At 44.7% G+C, this 19,032-nt stretch overlaps 1 protein-coding gene across 3 annotated transcripts in view; it reads right to left on the bottom strand.

The window, feature by feature from the left end:
• Positions 1 to 18,696, bottom strand: part of LOC111922278 (methyl-CpG-binding domain protein 2) — a 40,698-nt gene extending 22,002 nt beyond the window's left edge. For all 3 annotated transcript variants that reach the window (XM_086869132.1, XM_086869133.1, XM_086869134.1), the window contains exons 1-4: positions 16,427 to 18,696; positions 6,832 to 6,991; positions 4,357 to 4,494; positions 2,956 to 3,046 (exon numbers count right to left, since the gene is read on the bottom strand). In XM_086869132.1, coding sequence (XP_086725258.1) covers positions 2,956 to 3,046; positions 4,357 to 4,494; positions 6,832 to 6,991; positions 16,427 to 16,539 — 502 coding nt within the window. In that variant the 5' untranslated portion in view covers positions 16,540 to 18,696. The remainder of the gene's footprint in view (positions 1 to 2,955; positions 3,047 to 4,356; positions 4,495 to 6,831; positions 6,992 to 16,426) is intronic.
• Between the last annotated feature and the right edge of the window lie 336 nt (positions 18,697 to 19,032).

Below are 19,032 nucleotides of genomic sequence, written 5' to 3' on the forward strand. Positions count from 1 at the left end.
CCCCATTTAATTCCCATTTTATTCCCATTTTTCCCCCATTTCATCCCAAATTTTTCTCCATTTTATTCCCATTTTATTCCCATTTTTCCCCATTTTATTCCCATTTTATTCCCATTTTATTCTCATTATTCCCCATTTTATTCCCATTTTTTCTCCATTTTATTTCCATTTTTTCCTAATTTTTTTCCCATTTTTCCCCATTTTTTCCCCATTTTTCCCCATTTTTTCCCCACTTTCCCCATTTCATTCCTACTTTTCCCCCATTTTATTCCCATTTTTTCCCATTTTCCCCCCATTTTATTCCCATTTTATTCCCATTTTTCCCCATTTTTTCCCCATTTTATTCCCACTTTCCCCCATTTTTTTCCCAATTTTATTACCATTTTATTCTCACTTTCCACCATTTTATTCCCAATTTTTTCCCAATTTATTCCCATTTTTTCCCATTTTTTCCCCATTTTATTCCCATTTTTCCCCCATTTTATTCCCATTTTTCCCCCATTTTTTCCCCATTTTTTTCCGTTTTTTCCCCATTTCATTCCCACTTTTCCCCCATTTTATTCCCATTTTTTTCCCATTTTTTCCCTTATTTTTTCCCCCACTTTTCCCCCCTTTCATTCCCATTTTTCCCCCACTTTTCCCCCATTTTATTCCCAGTTTCCCCCCATTTTTTTCCCACTTTTCTTCCATTTTTTCCCCATTTTATTCCCATTTTATTCCCATTTTTTCTCCATTTTATTTCCATTTTTCCCCCACTTTTCCCCCATTTTTTTCCCATTTTTTCCCTTATTTTTTCTCCCACTTTTCCCCCATTTCATTCCCACTTTTCCTCGTTTTATTCCCATTTTCCCCCCATTTTATTCCCATTTTATTCCCATTTTTTCTCCATTTTATTTCCATTTTTCTCCCATATTTTCCCCAGTTTTCCCCCATTTTTCCCCCATTTTTCCCCCATTTTATTCCAAGTTTTTCCACATTTTATTTACATTTTTTTCCCATTTTTTCCTCATTTTGTTCCCATTTTTTCCCCATTTTTTCCCATTTTTTCCCTTATTTTTTTTCCCATTTTCCCCCCATTTTATTCCCATTTTATTCCCATTTTATACCCAATTTTTCCCCATTTTTCCCCCATTTTATTCCTACTTTTCCCCTCATTTATTCCCAATTTATTCCCATTTTTCCCCCATATTATCCCCATTTTCCCCCCATTTTTTCCCTATTTTTCCCCCACTTTTCCCCCATTTTATTCCCATTTTATTCCCATTTTTCCCCCATTTTATTCCCATTTTTTCTCCATTTTATTTCCATTTTTCCCTCATTTTTTTCCCATTTTTCCCCATTTTTTCCCATTTTTTCCCTTATTTTTTCCCCAATTTTCCCCCATTTCATTCCCATTTTTCCCCCACTTTTCCCCCATTTTATTCCCAGTTTCCCCCCATTTTTTCCCTTATTTTCCCATTTTTCACTCATTTTATTCCCATTTTATTCCCATTTTTTCTCCATTTTATTTCCACTTTTCCCCCATTTTTTCCCCATTTTATTCCCATTTTTCTCCCATTTTTTCCCCTTTTTTTCCCATTTTTTTCCCCATTTTTCCCCCATTTTATTCCCAGTTTTTTCCCAATTTATTCCAAATTTTCCCCATTTTATTCCCAATTTACTCCCAATTTATTCCCAACTTATCCCCATTTTATTCCCATTTTCCCCCCATTTTATTCCCATTTTATTCCAAATTTTTGTCCTTTTATTCCCATTTTTCTCCATTTTTCCCCATTTTATTCCCATTTTTCCCCCGTTTTATTCCCATTTATCCCAAATTTTCCCCATTTTATTCCCATTTTATTCCCATTTTTTTCGCACTTTCCCCCCATTTTTCCCCAATTTTCCCTCCATTTTTTCCCAATTTTCCCCATTTTTTTCCCATTTTTTCCCCATTTCTTTCCCATTTTTCCCCCAATTTTTTCCCCCACTTTTCCCCATTTCATTCCCATTTTTCCCCATTTTATTCCCATTTTTCCCCCATTTTTTCCCTTTTTTTCCCAATTTTTCCCCCATTTTTCCTCCATTTTATTACCATTTTTTCCTCATTTGTTTCCCATTTTTCCCCCATTTTTTCCCCATTTTATTCCCATTTTATTCCCATTTTTTTTCCATTTTATTTCCATTTTTCCCCCATTTTTTCCCCATTTTCCCCCAAATTTTTCCCCATTTTATTTACGTTTTTTCCCATTTTTTTCTCATTTTTATCCCATTTTTCCCCATTTTTTTCCCATTTTTTCCCCATTTTTTCCCTTATTTTTTGTCCCACTTTTCCCCCATTTTATTCCCATTTTATTCCCATTTATTTCCCATTTTTCCCCATTTTTTCCTCGTTTTTTTCCCCATTTTTTTCCCATTTTTTCCCCCATTTTTTCCCCACTTTTCCCCATTTTATTCCCACTTTTCCCCCATTTTATTCCCACTTTTCCCCCGCTTTTCCCCCATTTTTTTCCCATTTTATTCCCATTTTTTCTCCATTTTATTCCCATTTTTCCCCATATTTCCCCCATTTTTCCTCCATTTTTCCCCATTTTTCCCCCATTTTTCCCCCACTTTTCCCCCATTTTATTCCCATTTTATTCCCATTTTTTCTCAATTTTATTCCCAATTTATTCCCATTTTTCCCCCATTTTCCCCCCAATTTATTCCCATTTTATTCCCATTTTCCCCCATTTTTCCCCCATTTTTTCCCATTTTTTCCCCACTTTATTCCCATTTTATTCCCCATTTTTCCCCCATTTTATTCCCATTTTCCCCCATTTTTCCCCCATTTTTTCCCATTTTTCCCCACTTTATTCCCATTTTATTCCCATTTTCCCCCATTTCATTCCCATTTTTCCCCCATTTTATTCCCACTTTATTCCCACTTTTCCCCCACTTTATTCCCACTTTATTCCCATTTCCCCATTCCCACACCTTGCAATCCCTTGGGCAGCTCCATGGATTTGATGATTTGCTCGCTGACATCCGAAGCGCTCAACCCCTGCAGCCTCTTCTCCCAAAAAAGCTGCAAAAGAACCAAAAAAAACACGGAATTTTCAGCACTTCCCGCTTTTCCCAAAAAAATTCCCACATTTTTTCCTCATTCCCACAAAATCCTGGAATTTTGGGGGATTTTTCCCATTTTTTAATCGTTTTTTTCCATTTTTTTTCCATTTTTTTTCCATTTTTTTCCCAATTTTTCCCCATTTTTTCCCATTTTTTCCCAATTTTTTCCCCATTTTTTCCCAATTTTTTCCCAATTTTTTCCCAATTTTTCCCCAAATTTTTCCCAATTTTTTCCCAAATTTTTCTCAATTTTCCCCAATTTTTTCCCTAATTTTTCCCCATTTTTTCCCCAATTTTTCCAAATTTTTTCCCCAACTTTTTCCCAATTTCTCCCCATTTTTTTCCCAAATTTTTCTCTATTTTTTTTCCATTTTTCCCCAATTTTTTCCCAATTTTTCCCAATTTTTTTCCCAAATTTTTCCAAATTTTTTCTCCATTTTTCCCTAATTTTTCCCAATTTATTCCCCATTTTTTCCCAATTTTTTCCCAATTTTTTCCCAATTTTTTCCCAAATTTTTCCCAATTTTTTCCCAAATTTTTCTCAATTTTTCCCAATTTTTTCCCAAATTTTTCTGAAATTTTTTCTCCGATTTCCCTCCATTTTTTCCCAATTTTTTTCCCAATCTTTTCCCAACTTTTCCCCAATTTTTCCCTTTTTTTTTCCATATTTTTCCCAATTTTTTTCACCATTTTTCCCCCATTTTTTCCCAAATTTTTCTGAATTTTTTCCCCATTTTTCCCCAATTTTTCCCATTTTGCCCCAATTTTTCCCCAATTTTCCCGCATTTTTCCCCCAATTTTTTCCCATTTTTCCTCCCATTTTCCCCCATTTTTTCCCCACTTTTCCCCAAAATTTCCCCATTTTTTCCCAAAATTTCCCCATTTTTCCCCCAATTTTCCCCCATTTTTTTCCAAAATTTCCCCATTTTTTTCCCAATTTTTCCCAATTTTTCCCCAATTTTTTCCCAAATTTTTCCCCAATTTTCCCCCAATCTTTCCCCAATTTTCCCCCGATTTTCCCCGAATTTTCCCCCAAATTTTCCCCATTTTTCCCCCAATTTTCCCCCAAATTTTCCCCATTTTTCCCCCAATTTTCCCCCAATTTTTCCCATTTTTCCCCCAATTTTTCCCCAATTTTTCCCCAATTTTCCCCCGATTTCCCCCAATTTTCCCCCAATTTTCCCCCAATTTTCCCCCAATTTTCCCCCAATTTTCCCCCAATTTTCCCCCCATTTTCCCCCCATTTCCCCCCTTTTCCCGCATTCCCACCTGCCGCGGCTGCTCCGTCAGGCGCTGGGGGTCGCTCCTCACCTTGTTGCCGGGGTGATTGGTTACCTTGGTTACCGGCTGTTTGAAGATGGACGCCGTCTGCCGGATCGGCAGCGCCGTGTTCAGGTCCGGCTTCCCCTGCGAGAAACACCCGGGAAAAACAACGGGAATCACGCCGGGATTCGGCGGGAAAATGGCGGGATTCGGCGGGAAAAACGTGCCGAGGATTTGGCGGGAAAACGAGGCGGATATGGCGGGAAAACGCGGAAGATTTGGAGAGAAAAGTGGGAATGAGGCAAGGAGTTGGCGGGAAACTGGGGAGGATTTGGAGGGAAAACGAGGGAGGATTTGGAGGGAAAATGGGGAGGATTTGGAGGGAAAATGTGGGGGATTTGGCGGGAAAAGCAGGAGTAAGTCAAAAATTTGGCGGGAAGAGGGGGGGATTTGGCAGGAAAAATGTGGAGGACTCACCAGGAAAAGTGGGAATGAAGTGGAAATTTGGCGGGAAAATGGGGGGATTTGGTGGGAAAATGGGGGGGATTTGGCAGGAAAATGGGGATGAAGGTGGAGTTTTGGCGGGAAAAACGTGCAGAGGATTTGGAGGGAAAATGGGGGGATTTGGTGGGAAAATGGGGGGGATTTGGCAGGAAAAGGGGGATGAAGGTGGAGTTTTGGCGGGAAAAACGTGCAGAGGATTTGGAGGGAAAATGGGGGATTTGGCGGGAAAAACGGGCAGAGGATTTGGCGGGAAAAAGAGGGGAAAAAATAGGAAAAAATGGGACAAAAATTGGGGAAAAAATAGGAAAAATCAGGAAAAAAATTGAAAAAAAATGGGAAAAAAATGGCAAAAAATGAAGAAAAATTGGGGAAAAAAAGGATAAAAAATTGGGAAGAAATGGTGAAAACGTGGGAAAAAAATGGGGAAAAAATTAGGAAAAATCAGGAAAAAAATGCAAAAAAAATGGGAAAAAATGGGAAAAAAATGGGATAAAAAGGGAAAAAAATGGGGAAAAAAATGGGAAAAAAATGGTGAAAATTTGGGTAAAAAATAGGAAAAAATGGGAAAAAAATGGGGAAAAAGGGAAAAAATGGGAAAAAATGGTGAACATTTTGGAAAAAAATAGGAAAAAATGGGAAAAAATGGGGAAAAGAATAGGAAAAATTGTGAAAAAATGGTAAAAAAAAATGGAAAAAAAAAGGGAAAAAACGGGGAAAAAATGGGGAAAAAAAGGGAAAAAAATGGTGAAAATTTGGGAAAAAAATAGGAAAAAATGGGAAAAAAATGGGAAAAATTAGGAAAAATCAGAAAAAAAATGGGAAAAAATTGGGAAAAAAATGGGGAAAAAATAGGAAAAATTGCGAAAAAAATGGGGAATTAAATGGGAAAAAATGGGGAAAATTTGGGAAAAAATGAGGAAAAAATAAGGAAAAATCAGGAAAAAAAATGGAAAAAAAGTGGGGGAAAAAGGGAAAAAACGAGGAAAAAATGGGAAAAAATGGGAAAAAAATGGGGAAAAAATGGGGAAAAAAATGGGGGAAAAAGGGAAAAAAATGGGAAAAAATGGGGAAAAAAGTTTGAAAAAAATGGGAATAAAAGGGGAAAAAAATGGGGAAAAAATGGGGAAAAAATGGGGAAAAAAATGGGGAAAAAAATGGGGAAAAAATGGGGAAAAAAATGGGGAAAAAATGGGGAAAAAATGGGGAAAAAATGGGGAAAAAAATGGGGAAAAAATGGGGAAAAAATGGGGAAAAAAATGGGGAAAAAATGGGGAAAAAATGGGGAAAAAAATGCAAAAAAAATGGGGAAAAAATGGGGAAAAAATGGGAATAAATGGGAAAAAATGGGGGAAAAATGGGGAAAAAATGGGAAAAAATGGGAAAAAATGGGAAAAAAATGGGGAAAAAAAATGTAAAAAAAATGGGAATAAATGGGAAAAAATGGGAAAAAAATTGGAAAAAATGGGGAAAAAATGGGAAAAAAAATGGGAAAAAATGGGAAAAAAATGCAAAAAAAATGCAAAAAAATGGGAAAAAATGGGGAAAAAATGGGGAAAAAATAACAATAAATGGGAAAAAATGGGAAAAAAATGGGGAAAAAAATGGGGAAAAAATGGGAGAAAAAATGGGGAAAAAATGGGAAAAAAATGCAAAAAAATGGGAAAAAATGGGGAAAAAAGTATGAAAAAAATGGGAATAAATGGGGAAAAAAATGGGAAAAAAATTGGAATGGAAAAAAAATGGGGAAAAATGGGGAAAAATGGGGAAAAAAATGCAAAAAAAATGGGAAAAAATGGGAAAAAATGGGGAAAAAAATGGGGGAAAAAGTGGGAAAGAATTGGGAAAAATTTGGGGAAAAAATGGGAAAAAAATGGGAAAAAAATGGGAAAAAATTGCAAAAAAAATGCAAAAAAATGGGAAAAAATGGGAAAAAACCGGGGAAAGTTTGGGCAAACTTTTGGAATTGTTCTGGCTGACCTTGTTGGGGTTGAGGGCGTCGTTCCTCAGGCGCTGTTTGTTCTTTTGCAGCTTGCTGGGCATCATCTTCCCCGTGCGGAAATCGAAGGAGCTCAGATCCACGGAATTGCCGAGGTAGCGAGCCAGCTGCGGCTTGCTGCGGAACTTCTTCCCACTGGGGCTGCCAAACAGGGATAAAATAACTGGAGTTGCTGCTTTGGACAAAATGGGAATTTTGGGGGGGTGCAGGGGGATCCTTGGGAATTTTTTGGGATTTTTTGGGATTTTTTGGGATTTTTTTGAGATTTTTTTTGAATTTTTTAGGATTTTTTTTGGGGTTTTTTTGGGAATTTTTTGAGATTGTTTAGGGATTTCTTGGGAATTTTTTGGGGATTTTTTGGGGATTTTTTGGGATTTTTTGGAGATTTTTTTGGGATATTTTGGGGATTTTTTGGGGATTTCTTGGGAATTTTTGGGGATTTTTTGGAGAATTTTTTGGGATTTTTTGGGATTTTTTTGAGAATTTTTTGGGGATTTTTTTGAGATTTTTCGGGATTTTTTTGAGATTTTATTGGGATTTTTTGGGGATTTTTTAGGAATTTTTTGGGATCTTTTCGGGATTTTTTTGGGATTTCTTGGAAATTTTTTGTGGATTTTTTGGGAATTTTTTGAGATTTTTTGGGGATTTTTTGGGAATTTTTGGGGATTTTTTTGGAATTTTTGGGGATTTTTTTGGGAATTTTTTAGGGGTTTTTTGGATTTTTTTTGGATTTTTTTGGGATTTTTTTGGGGATTTTTTAGGGATTTTTTGGGAATTTTTGGGGATTTTTTGGAGATTTTTTGCTGCGGAACTTCTTCCCACTGGGGCTGCCAAACAGGGATAAAAAAACTGGAGTTGCTGCTTTGGACAAAATGGGAATTTTGGGGGGTGCAGGGGGATCCTTGGGAATTTTTTGGGAATTTTTTGGAATTTTTTGGGGATTTTTTGGGGATTTTTTTGGAATTTTTTAGGGTTTTTTTCGATTTTTTTTGGAATTTTTTAGGTTTTTTTGGGGGGTTTTTTGGGGAATATTTTGTAGGATTTTTGTGGAATTTTTGGAAATTTTTGAGGATTTTTTGGGAATTTTTTGGGATTTTTTTTAATTTTTTAAGGGTTTTTTGAGATTTTTTTGTAATTTTTGAGGGATTTTTTGGGATTTTTTTGGGATTTTTTTGGGAATTTTTTGGGGATTTTTTTGGGGATATTTTTGGATTTTTGGGGAATTTTTTGGGGATTTTTTGAGGATTTTTTGGGAATTTTTTGGGGATTTTTTTGGGATTTTTTGGGATTTTTTGAGGATTTTTTGGAGATTTTTAAGAAATTTTTTGTGGTTTTTTTGAGATTTTTTAGGGAATTTTTGGGGAATTTTTCGGGAATTGTTAAGGGATTTTTTGCAGATTTTTTGAAAATTTTTGGGAATTTTTGGGTATTTTTTGGGAATTTTTTGGGATTTTTTTGGGAATTTTTTGGGGATTTTTTTGGGATTTTTTGGAGGATTTTTTGGAGTTTTTTAAGGAATTTTTTGGGATTTTTTTGAGATTTTTTAGGGAATTTTTTGGGAATTTTTAAGGGATTTATTTGCGGATTTTTTGGGAATTTTTGGGAATTTTTGGGGATTTTTTGGAGATTTTTTGCTGCAGAACTTCTTCCCACTGGGGCTGCCAAACAGGGATAAAAAAACTGGAGTTGCTGCTTTGGACAAAATGGGAATTTTGGGGGGTGGAGAGGGATCCATGGGAATTTTTTGGGATTTTTTTGGGATTTTTTGGGATTTTTTTGAGATTTTTTGGGGATATTTTGGGGATTTTTTGGGGATTTCTTGGGAATTTTTGGGGATTTTTTGGAGAATTTTTTGGGATTTTTTGGGATTTTTTTGCGATTTTTTGGGGATTTTTGGGGAATTTTTGGGGATTTTTTTGAGGATTTTTTGGAGAATTTTTTGGGATTTTTTGGGATTTTTTTGAGAATTTTTTGGGGAATTTTTAGGGATTTTTTTGGGATTTTTTGAGATTTTTTTTGAATTTTTTAGGGGTTTTTTGGGAATTTTTTGAGGATTTTTTTAGAAATTTTCGGGGATTTTTTGGGAATTTTTGGGGGATTTTTTGGGGATTTTTTGGGATTTTTTTTTGAATTTTTTGAGGATTTTTTGGGATTTTTTTGAGATTTTTTGGGGAATTTTTTAGGAATTTTTAAGGGATTTTTTCCAGATTTTTTGGAAATTTTTGGGAATTTTTTGGGATTTTTTGGAGATTTTTTGCTGCAGAACTTCTTCCCACTGGGGCTGCCAAACAGGGATAAAATAACTGGAGTTGCTGCTTTGGACAAAATGGGAATTTTGGGGGGTGGAGAGGGATTCTTGGGAATTTTTTGGGATTTTTTGGGGGATTTTTTCGATTTTTTTTGAATTTTTTAGGGTTTTTTTAGGGGGTTTTTCAGGGATTTTTTTGGGATTTTTTTGAAATTTTTGGGGGATTTTTTGGGGATTTTTTGAGATTTTTTTTGAGATTTTTTGGGGATTTTTTGGGGATTTTTGGGGAATTTTTTTGGGATTTTTTTGCGATTTTTTGGGGATTTTTTAAGGTTTTTTTGGGATTTTTTTGGGAATTTTTGGGGAATTTTTAAGGGATTTTTTGGGAATTTTTTTGCGATTTTTTGGGGATTTTTTAAGGTTTTTTTGGGATTTTTTGGGATTTTTTTGAGATTTTTTGGGGATTTTTTGGGGATTTTTTGGAGGATTTTTTGGAGTTTTTTAAGGAATTTTTGGGGATTTTTTTGAGATTTTTTTGGGAATTTTTGGGGAATTTTTGGGGGATTTTTTGGGGATTTTTTGGGAATTTTTGGGGATTTTTTGGAGATTTTTTGCTGCGGAACTTCTTCCCACTGGGGCTGCCAAACAGGGATAAAATAACTGGAATTGCTGCTTTGGACAAAATGGGAATTTTGGGGGGGTGCAGGGGGATTCTTGGGAATTTTTTGGGATTTTTTGGGGATTTTTTGGGAATTTCTTGGGATTTTTTTGGAATTTTTTAGGTTTTTTTGGGGGGTTTTTTGGGGAATATTTTGTAGGATTTTTGTGGAATTTTTGGAAATTTTTGGGGATTTTTTGGGATTTTTGGGGAATTTTTTGGGGATTTTTTGATGGATTTTTTGGGATTTTTTAGGAATTTTTTTGGGATTTTTTGGGGATTTTTTTGGATTTTTGGGGGGTTTTTTGAGATTTTTTTTTAATTTTTTAGGGGGTTTTTGGGATTTTTTAGGGGTTTTTTTGGAGGATTTTTGTGGATTTTTTGGAAATATTTTGGGATTTTTGGGGAATTTTTTGGGAATTTTTTTGGGATTTTTTTGAGGATTTTTTGGGAATTTTTGGGGGATTTTTTGGGAATTTTTGGGGGATTTTTCGGGAATTTTTGGGGGATTTTTTGACGAATTTTTTGGGATTTTTTGGGATTTTTTTGGGATTTTTGGGGAATTTTATGAGATTTTTTTGCGATTTTTTGGTGATTTTTTAAGGGTTTTTTTGGGATTTTTGGGGAATTTTTTGGAATTTTTAGGGATTTCTTGGGATTTTTTTTGTGGAATTTTAGGATATTTTCTGTGGAATTTTTGGGGATTTTTTTGAGATTTTTTTTGAATTTTTAAGGGATTTTTGGAGAATTTTTGGGGATTTTTTGGTGGATTTTTTTGGATTTTTTTGGAATTTTTGGGGGATTTTTTGGGGATTTTTTTGGGATTTTTTTGAGGATTTTTTGGAGTTTTTTAAGGATTTTTTTGGGATTTTTTTGAGATTTTTTAGGGAATTTTTTGGGAATTTTTAAGGGATTTTTTGCAGATTTTTTGGGAATTTTTGTGGAATTTTTTGGAATTTTTTAGGGTTTTTTTTTATTTTTTAGTGGTTTTTTGGGATTTTTTTGGATTTTTTAGGGATTTTTTGGGGATTTTTTTGGGAATTTAGGGATTCATTAGGGAATTTTTGGGTTTTTTAGGGAATTTTTTGGGGTTTTTATGGAATTTTGGAAGGGAAAAATTGGAATTTGGGGATTTTTATGGAATTTTGGGGAGATTTTGGGGCTTTTTTAGGGAATTTTTGGGGTTTTTTAGGGAATTTTTGGGGTTTTTTAGGGAATTTTGGATGGAAAAAATCGGAATTCCGACTTTTTTTTGGGATTTGGGGGGAGTTTCAAACCTTTTAATCCCAAATTTTCAGGATAATGAGGAAAAACCGGGAAAACTCGTCCAGCCGGAAATTTCGGGATTGACTTGACTTCCCAAAAATATTCATTAAATATGCAAATGAGCTCATTTACATAATAACCTTCATTTTTTTCCCCACTCCTTCTGGATCCGAGTGGTTTTTCCCGGCTTGAATTCCCAAGAAAAGTTGGAATTTCGGGTTTGGAGTTTGGATTTGCCCCAAATCCCAAATTTTTCCCCCCAAAAAAATTCCATAAAATCCCCAAAATATTCCATAAAAAGCCCAAAATTCTCCCAAAAATTCCATAAAACCCAAAAAATTCCCAAAATTCTCCCAAAAAATTCCATAAAAATCCCCAAATCCCAAATTTTCCCCTCCAAAATTCCATAAAAATCAAAAAAAATCCCTAAAAACCCCAAAAATTCCCCCAAAAATCCCAAAATTCTCCCAAAAATTCCATAAAACCCCAAAAATTCCCAAAATTCTCCCAAAAAATTCCATAAAAATCCCCAAATCCCAAATTTTCCCCTCCAAAATTCCATAAAAACCCCCAAAAAATTTCCTTAAAATACCAAAAATTCCCAAAAAGTCCCAAAATTCTCATAAAAATTCCATAAAAATCCCCAAATCCCAATTTTTCCCTTCCACAATTCCATAAAAAAACCCAAAAATTCCCTAAAAAAAACCCCAAAATTCCCTAAAAACCCCCAAAAAATCCCTAAAAACCCCAAAATTCCCAAAAAATCCCAAAATTCTCCCAAAAAATTCCATAAAAATCCCCAAATCCCAAATTTTCCCCTCCAAAATTCCTTAAAAACCCCCAAAATTCCCTAAAAACCCCAAAAATTCCCCAAAAAAGCCCAAAATTCTCCCAAAACATCCCTAAAAATCCCCAAATCCCACATTTTCCTCTCCAAAATTCCTTTAAAAACCCCAAAAATTCCCTAAAAACTTCAAAAAATTCCATGAAAATCCCAAATCCAAATTTTTCCTCTCCAAAATTCTGGAAAAACCCCAAAAATTCCCAAAAAATCCCAAAATTCTCCCAAAAATTCCCTAAAAATCCCCAAATCCCAATTTTTCCCTTCCAAAATTCCCAAAAAAACCCCCAAAATTCCCCAAAAAATCTCAAAATTCTCCTAAAAATTCCATAAAACCCCAAAAATTCCCCAAAAAATCCCAAAATTCTCCCAAAAATTCCCTAAAAATCTCCAATTCCCAAATTTTCCCCTCCAAAATTCCTTTAAATACTCCAAAAAATCCCTAAAAACCGCAAAAAATTCCATAAAAATCCCAAATCCAAATTTTTCCTCTCCAAAATTCTGGAAAAACCCCAAAAATTCCCAAAAAAACCAAAAAATTCCATAAAACCCAAAAAATTCCCAAAAAAATCCCAAAAATCTCCCAAAAATTCCCTAAAAATCCCCAAATCCCAAATTTTCCCCTCCAATCCCAATTTTCCCCTCCAAAATTCTTTAAAAAAAAACCCAAAAATTCCTTAAAAATCCCAAAAAAATCCTTAAAAAACCCCTAAAAATTCCATAAAAATTTCCCAAAAATTCCTGGATCGGGATTTGGGATCACTCCGGATAAAACCCCGGGATAACTCAGGATAAACACCGGAATAATTCGGGATAAACTCCTGGATAAAATCCAGGGATAAACACCGGGATAACTCGGGATAAAAAACCGGGATAATTTGGAATAAACACCGCGATGAAACCCGGGAGAATTCGGGATAAAATCCCGGGAATCCCCTCAGAAAAGGAACCGGAACCATCCCGGGACAGGAGCTCCGGTTCCCCCTCAGAGAGAACCGGAACCATCCCGGGACAGGAGCCCCGGTTCCCCCTCAGAGAGAACCGGAACAGTCCCGGGACAAAACCCCGAGCTCCTCCGGGGAAAAACCCCGGTTTTCCCCTCAGAGAGAACCGGAACAATCCCGGGACAGGAGCCCGAGCTCCTCCCGTGAGAGGAGCCCCGGTTCCTCCTCAGAGAACCGGAACCATCCCGGGACAGGAGCCCCGGTTCCCCCTCAGAGAGAACCGGAACAGTCCCGGGACAAAACCCCGAGCTCCTCCGGGGAAAAAACCCCGGGTTTCCCCTCAGAGAACCGGAACCATCCCGGGACAGGAGCCGGGGTTCCCCCTCAGAGAGAACCGGAACAGTCCCGGGACAAACCCCCGAGCTCCTCCGGGGAAAAAACCCCGGGTTTCCCCTCAGAGAGAACCGGAACCATCCCGGGACAAACCCCCGAGCTCCTCCGGGGAAAAAAACCCGGTTTTCCCCTCAGAGAGAACCGGAACAATCCCGGGACAAAACCCCGAGCTCCTCCGGGAAAAAAAACCCGGTTTTCCCCTCAGAGAGAACCGGAACAATGCCAGGACAAAATCCCGAGCTCCTCCGGGGACAAAAACCCGGTTTTCCCCTCAGAGAGAACCGGAACCATCCCGGGACAAACCCCCGAGCTCCTCCGGGGAAAAAACCCCGGTTTTCCCCCTCAGAGAACCGGAACAATCCCGGGACAGGAGCCCGAGCTCCTCCCGTGAGAGGAGCCCCGGTTCCTCCTCAGAGAACCGGAACCATCCCGGGACAGGAGCCCCGGTTCCCCCTCAGAGAGAACCGGAACCATCTCGGGACAGGAGCCCCGGTTCCCCCTCAGAGAGAACCGGAACAGTCCCGGGACAAAACCCCGAGCTCCTCCGGGAAAAAAAACCCGGTTTTCCCCTCAGAGAGAACCGGAACAGTCCCGGGACAAAACCCCGAGCTCCTCCCGGGACAGGAGCCCCGGTTCCCCCTCAGAGAGAACCGGAACCATCCCGGGACAAAACCCCGAGCTCCTCCGGGGAAAAAACCCCGGGTTTCCCCTCAGAGAGAACCGGAACAGTCCCGGGACAAAACCCCGAGCTCCTCCGGGAAAAAAAACCCGGTTTTCCCCTCAGAGAGAACCGGAACAATGCCAGGACAAAACCCCGAGCTCCTCCGGGGAAAAAAACCCGGTTTTCCCCTCAGAGAAGGAACCGGAACAATCCCGGGACAGGAGCCCGAGCTCCTCCGGGGAAAAAAACCCGGTTTTCCCCTCAGAGAAGGAACTGGAACAATCCCGGGACAGGAGCCCGAGCTCCTCCCGTGAGAGGAGCCCCGGTTCCTCCTCAGAGAACCGGAACAGTCCCGGGACAGGAGCCCCGGCTCCCCCTCAGAGAGAACCGGGATAGTCCCGGGACAAAACCCCGAGCTCCTCCGGGGAAAAAACCCCGGGTTTCCCCTCAGAGAACCGGAACAGTCCCGGGACAGGAGCCCCGGTTCCCCCTCAGAGAGAACCGGAACAGTCCCGGGACAAAACCCCGAGATATTCCCGTGACAGGAGCCCCGGTTTCCCCTCAGAGAAGGAAGCGGAATCTCCTCGAGCTCCTCCGGGGACAAAACCCCGGTTTTCCCCTCAGAGAAGGAACCGGAATCCCCCCGAGCTCCCCCCGTGAGAGGAGCCCCAGTCCCCCCTCAGAGAGGACAGGAACCGCCCCCGTGACAGGAGCCACGGTTCCCCCTCAGAGAGAACCGGAACAGTCCCGGGACAAAACTCTGAGCTCCCCCAGTGACAGGAACTCGGAATCCCCCTCAGAGAAGGAACCGGAACCTCCCCGAGCTCCCCCCGTGACAGAAGCTCCGGTTCCCCCTCAGAGAGAACCGGAACAGTCCCGGGACAAAACCCCGAGCTCCTCCGGGGACAAAAAACCCCGGTTTTCCCCTCAGAGAAGGAACCGGAACCGCCCCGTGACAGAAGCTCCGGTTCCCCCTCAGACAGAACCGGAAAAGTTCCGGGACAGCAGCCCGAGCTCCTCCGGGGACAGGAGCCCCGGTTCCCCCTCAGAGAAGGAACCGGAATCTCCCCGAGCTCCCCCCGTGAGAGGAGCCCCGGTCCCCCCTCAGAGAAGGAACCGGAACCGCCCCCGTGACAGGAGCTCCGGCCCCCCCTCAGAGAGAACCGGAACAGTCCCGGGACAAAACCCCGAGCTCCTCCCACGAAAGTAACTCGGAATCCCCGTCAGAGAAGGAACCGGAACCTCCCCAAGCTCCTCCGGGGACAGGAGCCCGGTTCCCCCTCAGAGAGAACCGGAAAAGTCCCGGGACAAAACCCCGAGCTCCTCCGGGGACACAAGTCCCGGTTTTCCCCTCAGAGAAGGAACCGGATTCTCCCCGAGCTCCTCCGGGGACAGGAGCCCCTGTTTTCCCCTCAGAGGGAACCGGAACCGCCCCCGCGACAGGAGCCCTGGTTCTCCCTCAGAGAGAACCGGAACAGTCCCGGGACAAAACCCCGAGTTCCTCCGGGGACAGAAGCCCCGGTTCTCCCTCAGAGAAAATCGGAACAACCCCGTGCCAGAAGCCCGAGTTCCCCCCGTGACAGGAGCCCGGTTCCCCCCGCTCAGAGAGAACCGGAACCACCCGGTGACAGAAGCTCCGGTTCTCCCTCAGAGAGAAGCGGAACAGTCCCGGGACAAAACTCCGAGCTCCTCCCGTGAAAGTAACTCAGAATCCCCCTCAGAGAAGGAACCGGAACTTCCCCGAGCTCCTCCAGGGACAGGAGTCCGGTTCCCCCTCAGAGAGCACCGGAACCGCCCCCGTGACAGGAGCCCGGCTTCCCCCCAGAGAGAACCGGAACAACCCCATGACAGAAGCCGAGCTCCCCCCGGGACAGGAACCCAGTTCCCCCTCCTCAGAGAGAACCGGAATAGTCCCGAGACAGGAGCCCGGTTCTCCCTCAGAGAGAACCGGAACAGTCCCGGGACAAAACTCCGAGCTCCTCCCGTGAAAGTAACTCGGAATCCCCCTCAGAGAAGGAACCGGAACCTCCCCGAGCTCCTCCGGGGGCAGGAGCCCGGTTCCCCCTCAGAGAGAACCGGAACCGTCCCGGGACAAAACCCCGAGCTCCTCCGGGGACACAAGTCCCGGTTTTCCCTTCAGAGAAGGAACCGGATTCTCCCCGAGCTCCTCCGGGGACAGAAGCCTCGGTGTCCCCTCAGAGAGACCCGGAACCGCCCCCGTGACAGGAGCCCTGGTTCTCCCTCAGAGAGAACCGGAACAGTCCCGGGACAAAACCCCGAGGTCCCCCCGTGCCAGAAGCCCCGGTTCTCCCTCAGAGAAAACCGGAACAACCCCGTGCCAGAAGCCCAAGCTCCCCCCGTGACAGGAGCTCGGTTCCCCCCCCTCAGAGAGAACCGGAACAACCCCGTGACAGGAGCCGGCCGTGCCAGAGCCATGGCGGAAGCGAGCGGGCTGTGACAGCCGCGCCGGCGGCGTGTACGGAGCAACCCCAGCGTCCCTTCCCAACCTCGGCTCCGAGAGCTCCGGAGACTCGGTAACCCCACCGCGATCCTTCGAGCCCTTACCTGAAGTAATAAACATCGCTTTTACCGGCGCTCAGGCCCGATTTACGGATCACCTCTTCCTTTTTCCAACCTGGAGGCAAAGCGGGACAATCCATCCTGCCGGGTTTCTCCATACGCCGGGCCGGCGAGACGGGGCCGTTGAAGGCCCGGAGCTGCCGGCCCGGCTGATGGCGGCCGATGCCGCTCGGTGTTGCCGGCCCGGCTCGGCCCGGGGCCGGGACCCCGCGGCGATGGCGGAGCGGGCGCGCGGCGCCAGGAGCGCGGGCTGCGCGCGCAACCCGGCCCGGCCCGAACGCGGCCTCCGAGCGGGGCAGAGCGGTCGAGTCGAACCATAGAGAAACAGCGGGGGCGGGACCGAGGAGCCCGCGGGGTCACGGTGGAGCCTCGGAGCGAGAGCCGTGAGGGGGAAGCACGGAGGGGTCGGAGCGGAGCGGCGAGCACGGAGGGGTCGGAGCGGGAGCCGTGAGGGGGAAGCACGGAGGGGTCGGAGCGGAGCTGTGAGGGGGAAGCACGGAGGGGGTCGGAGCGGTGAGCACGGAGGGATCGGAGCGGTGAGCACGGAGGGGTCGGAGCGGGAGCCGCGGTGGGAGCGCAGAACGAGACCCCAGAGAGGGAACGACAACGGGAGCCATGGAGGGACCCCAATGCGAGATCCCTGAGGGGGAATCATGGAGGGACCCACGGTGCGACTGCAGGACACCTCTGAGGGAGGAACCATGGCGGGACCCGGAGCGAGACCCCTGAGGGGAAACCGGAGCGGGACTTCAATGTGAGACCCCTGAGGGGAAACCATGGCGAAACCCCTGAGGGTGGGATCATGGCGGGACCGCAGAGCGAGACCCCTGAGGGGGAAACATGGCGGTATCCCTGAAGGGGATGCATGGCGAGACCCCCTGAGGGGGCAACCATGGTGGGAACCGGAGCGAGACCCCTGAAGTGGAATCATGGCAGGATCCCTGAGGGGGAACCATGGCGGGATCTGGAGCGAGACCCCTGAGGGGAAGCCATGGCAGGATCCCTGAGGGGAAGCCATGGCGGGATCCCTGAGGGAAGAACCATGGAAGGACCCCAGAGCGAGACCCCTGAGGGGGAACCATGGCGGGACTCCTGAGGGAGGAACCATGGCGGGATCCCTGAGGGAGGAACCATGGCAGGACCCCTGAGGGGGAGCCATGGCGGGACCCCTGAGGAGGAATCATGGCGGGATCCCTGAGGGAAGAACCATGGAGGGACCCCAGAGTGAGACCCCTGAAGGGAAGCCATGGTGGGACCCTGGAGCGAGACCCCTGAGGGGGAATCATGGCGGGATCCCTGAGGGGTATGCATGGCAAGACCCCCTGAGGGGGCAACCATGGCGGGATCCGGAGTGAGACCCCTGAGGGAGGAACCATGGAGGGACCCCAGAGCGAGACCCTTGAGGGGGAATCACAGGGGATCCCTGGGGGAAGAACCATGGGGGGACCCCTGAGCGAGACCCCTGAGGGGGAGGAACCATGGCGGGATCCCTGAGGGGAACCATGGCGGGACCCCTGAGGAGGAACCATGGCGGGATCCCTGAGGGGAAACCATGGCGAGACCCCTGAGGGAGGAATCATGGAGGGACCCCAGAGCGAGACCCCTGAGGGGGAATCATGGTGGGACCCCTGAGGGGGAACCATGGCGGGACCCCTGAGGGAGGAATCATGGCGGGACCCCTGAGGGGGAACCATGGCAGGACCCAGAGCGAGACCCCTGAGGAGGAACCATGGTGACACCCCTGAGGGGAATCATGGCGGGACCCCTGAGGGGGAACCATGGCGGGACCCCTGAGGAGGAACCATGGCGGGATCCCTGAGGGGGAACCATGGCGGGATCCCTGAGGGGGAACCGTGGCGGGACCCCTGAAGGGGAACCATGGCGGGACCCGGAGCGAGACCCCTGAGGGAGGAATCATAGCGGGACCCCTGAGGGAGGAACCATGGCAGGACCCCTGAGGGAGGAACCATGGCAGGATCCCTGAGGGGGAACCATGGCGAGACCTCTGAGGGGGGAATCATGGAGGGACCCCAGAGCAAGACCCCTGAGGGGAACCATGGCGGGACCCCTGAGGGGAACCATGGCGGGACCCAGAGAGAGACCCACGAGAGGAAACTTCAATGTGAGAGGAGCGGGACTTCAATGTGAGACCCCTGAGGGGGAACCATGGTGAGACCCCTGAGGGTGGGATCATGGCGGGACTGCAGAGCGAGACCCCTGAGTGGGAACCATGGCGGTATCCCTGAAGGGGATGCATGGCGAGACCCCCTGAGGGGGCAACCATGGTGGGATCCTGGAGTGAGACCCCAGAGAGAGAACCATGGCGAGACCCCTGAGGGAAGAATCATGGAGGAACCCGGAGTGAGACCCCTGAGGGAAGAATCATGGTGGGACCCCTGAGGGGGAACCATGGCGGGACTCCTGAGGGGGCGCCATGGCGGGACCCCTGAGGGAGAAACCATGGCAGGACCCCTGAGGGAGGAACCATGGCGGGATCCCTGAGGGAGGAACCATGGCGGGACCCCTGAGGGAGGAACCATGGCGGGATCCCTGAGGGGGAGCCATGGCGGGACCCCTGAGGAGGAATCATG

Source organism: Cyanistes caeruleus, chromosome Z, assembly GCF_971803275.1.
Source record: "Cyanistes caeruleus chromosome Z, bCyaCae1.hap1.1, whole genome shotgun sequence".
Lineage (NCBI taxonomy): Eukaryota > Metazoa > Chordata > Aves > Passeriformes > Paridae > Cyanistes > Cyanistes caeruleus.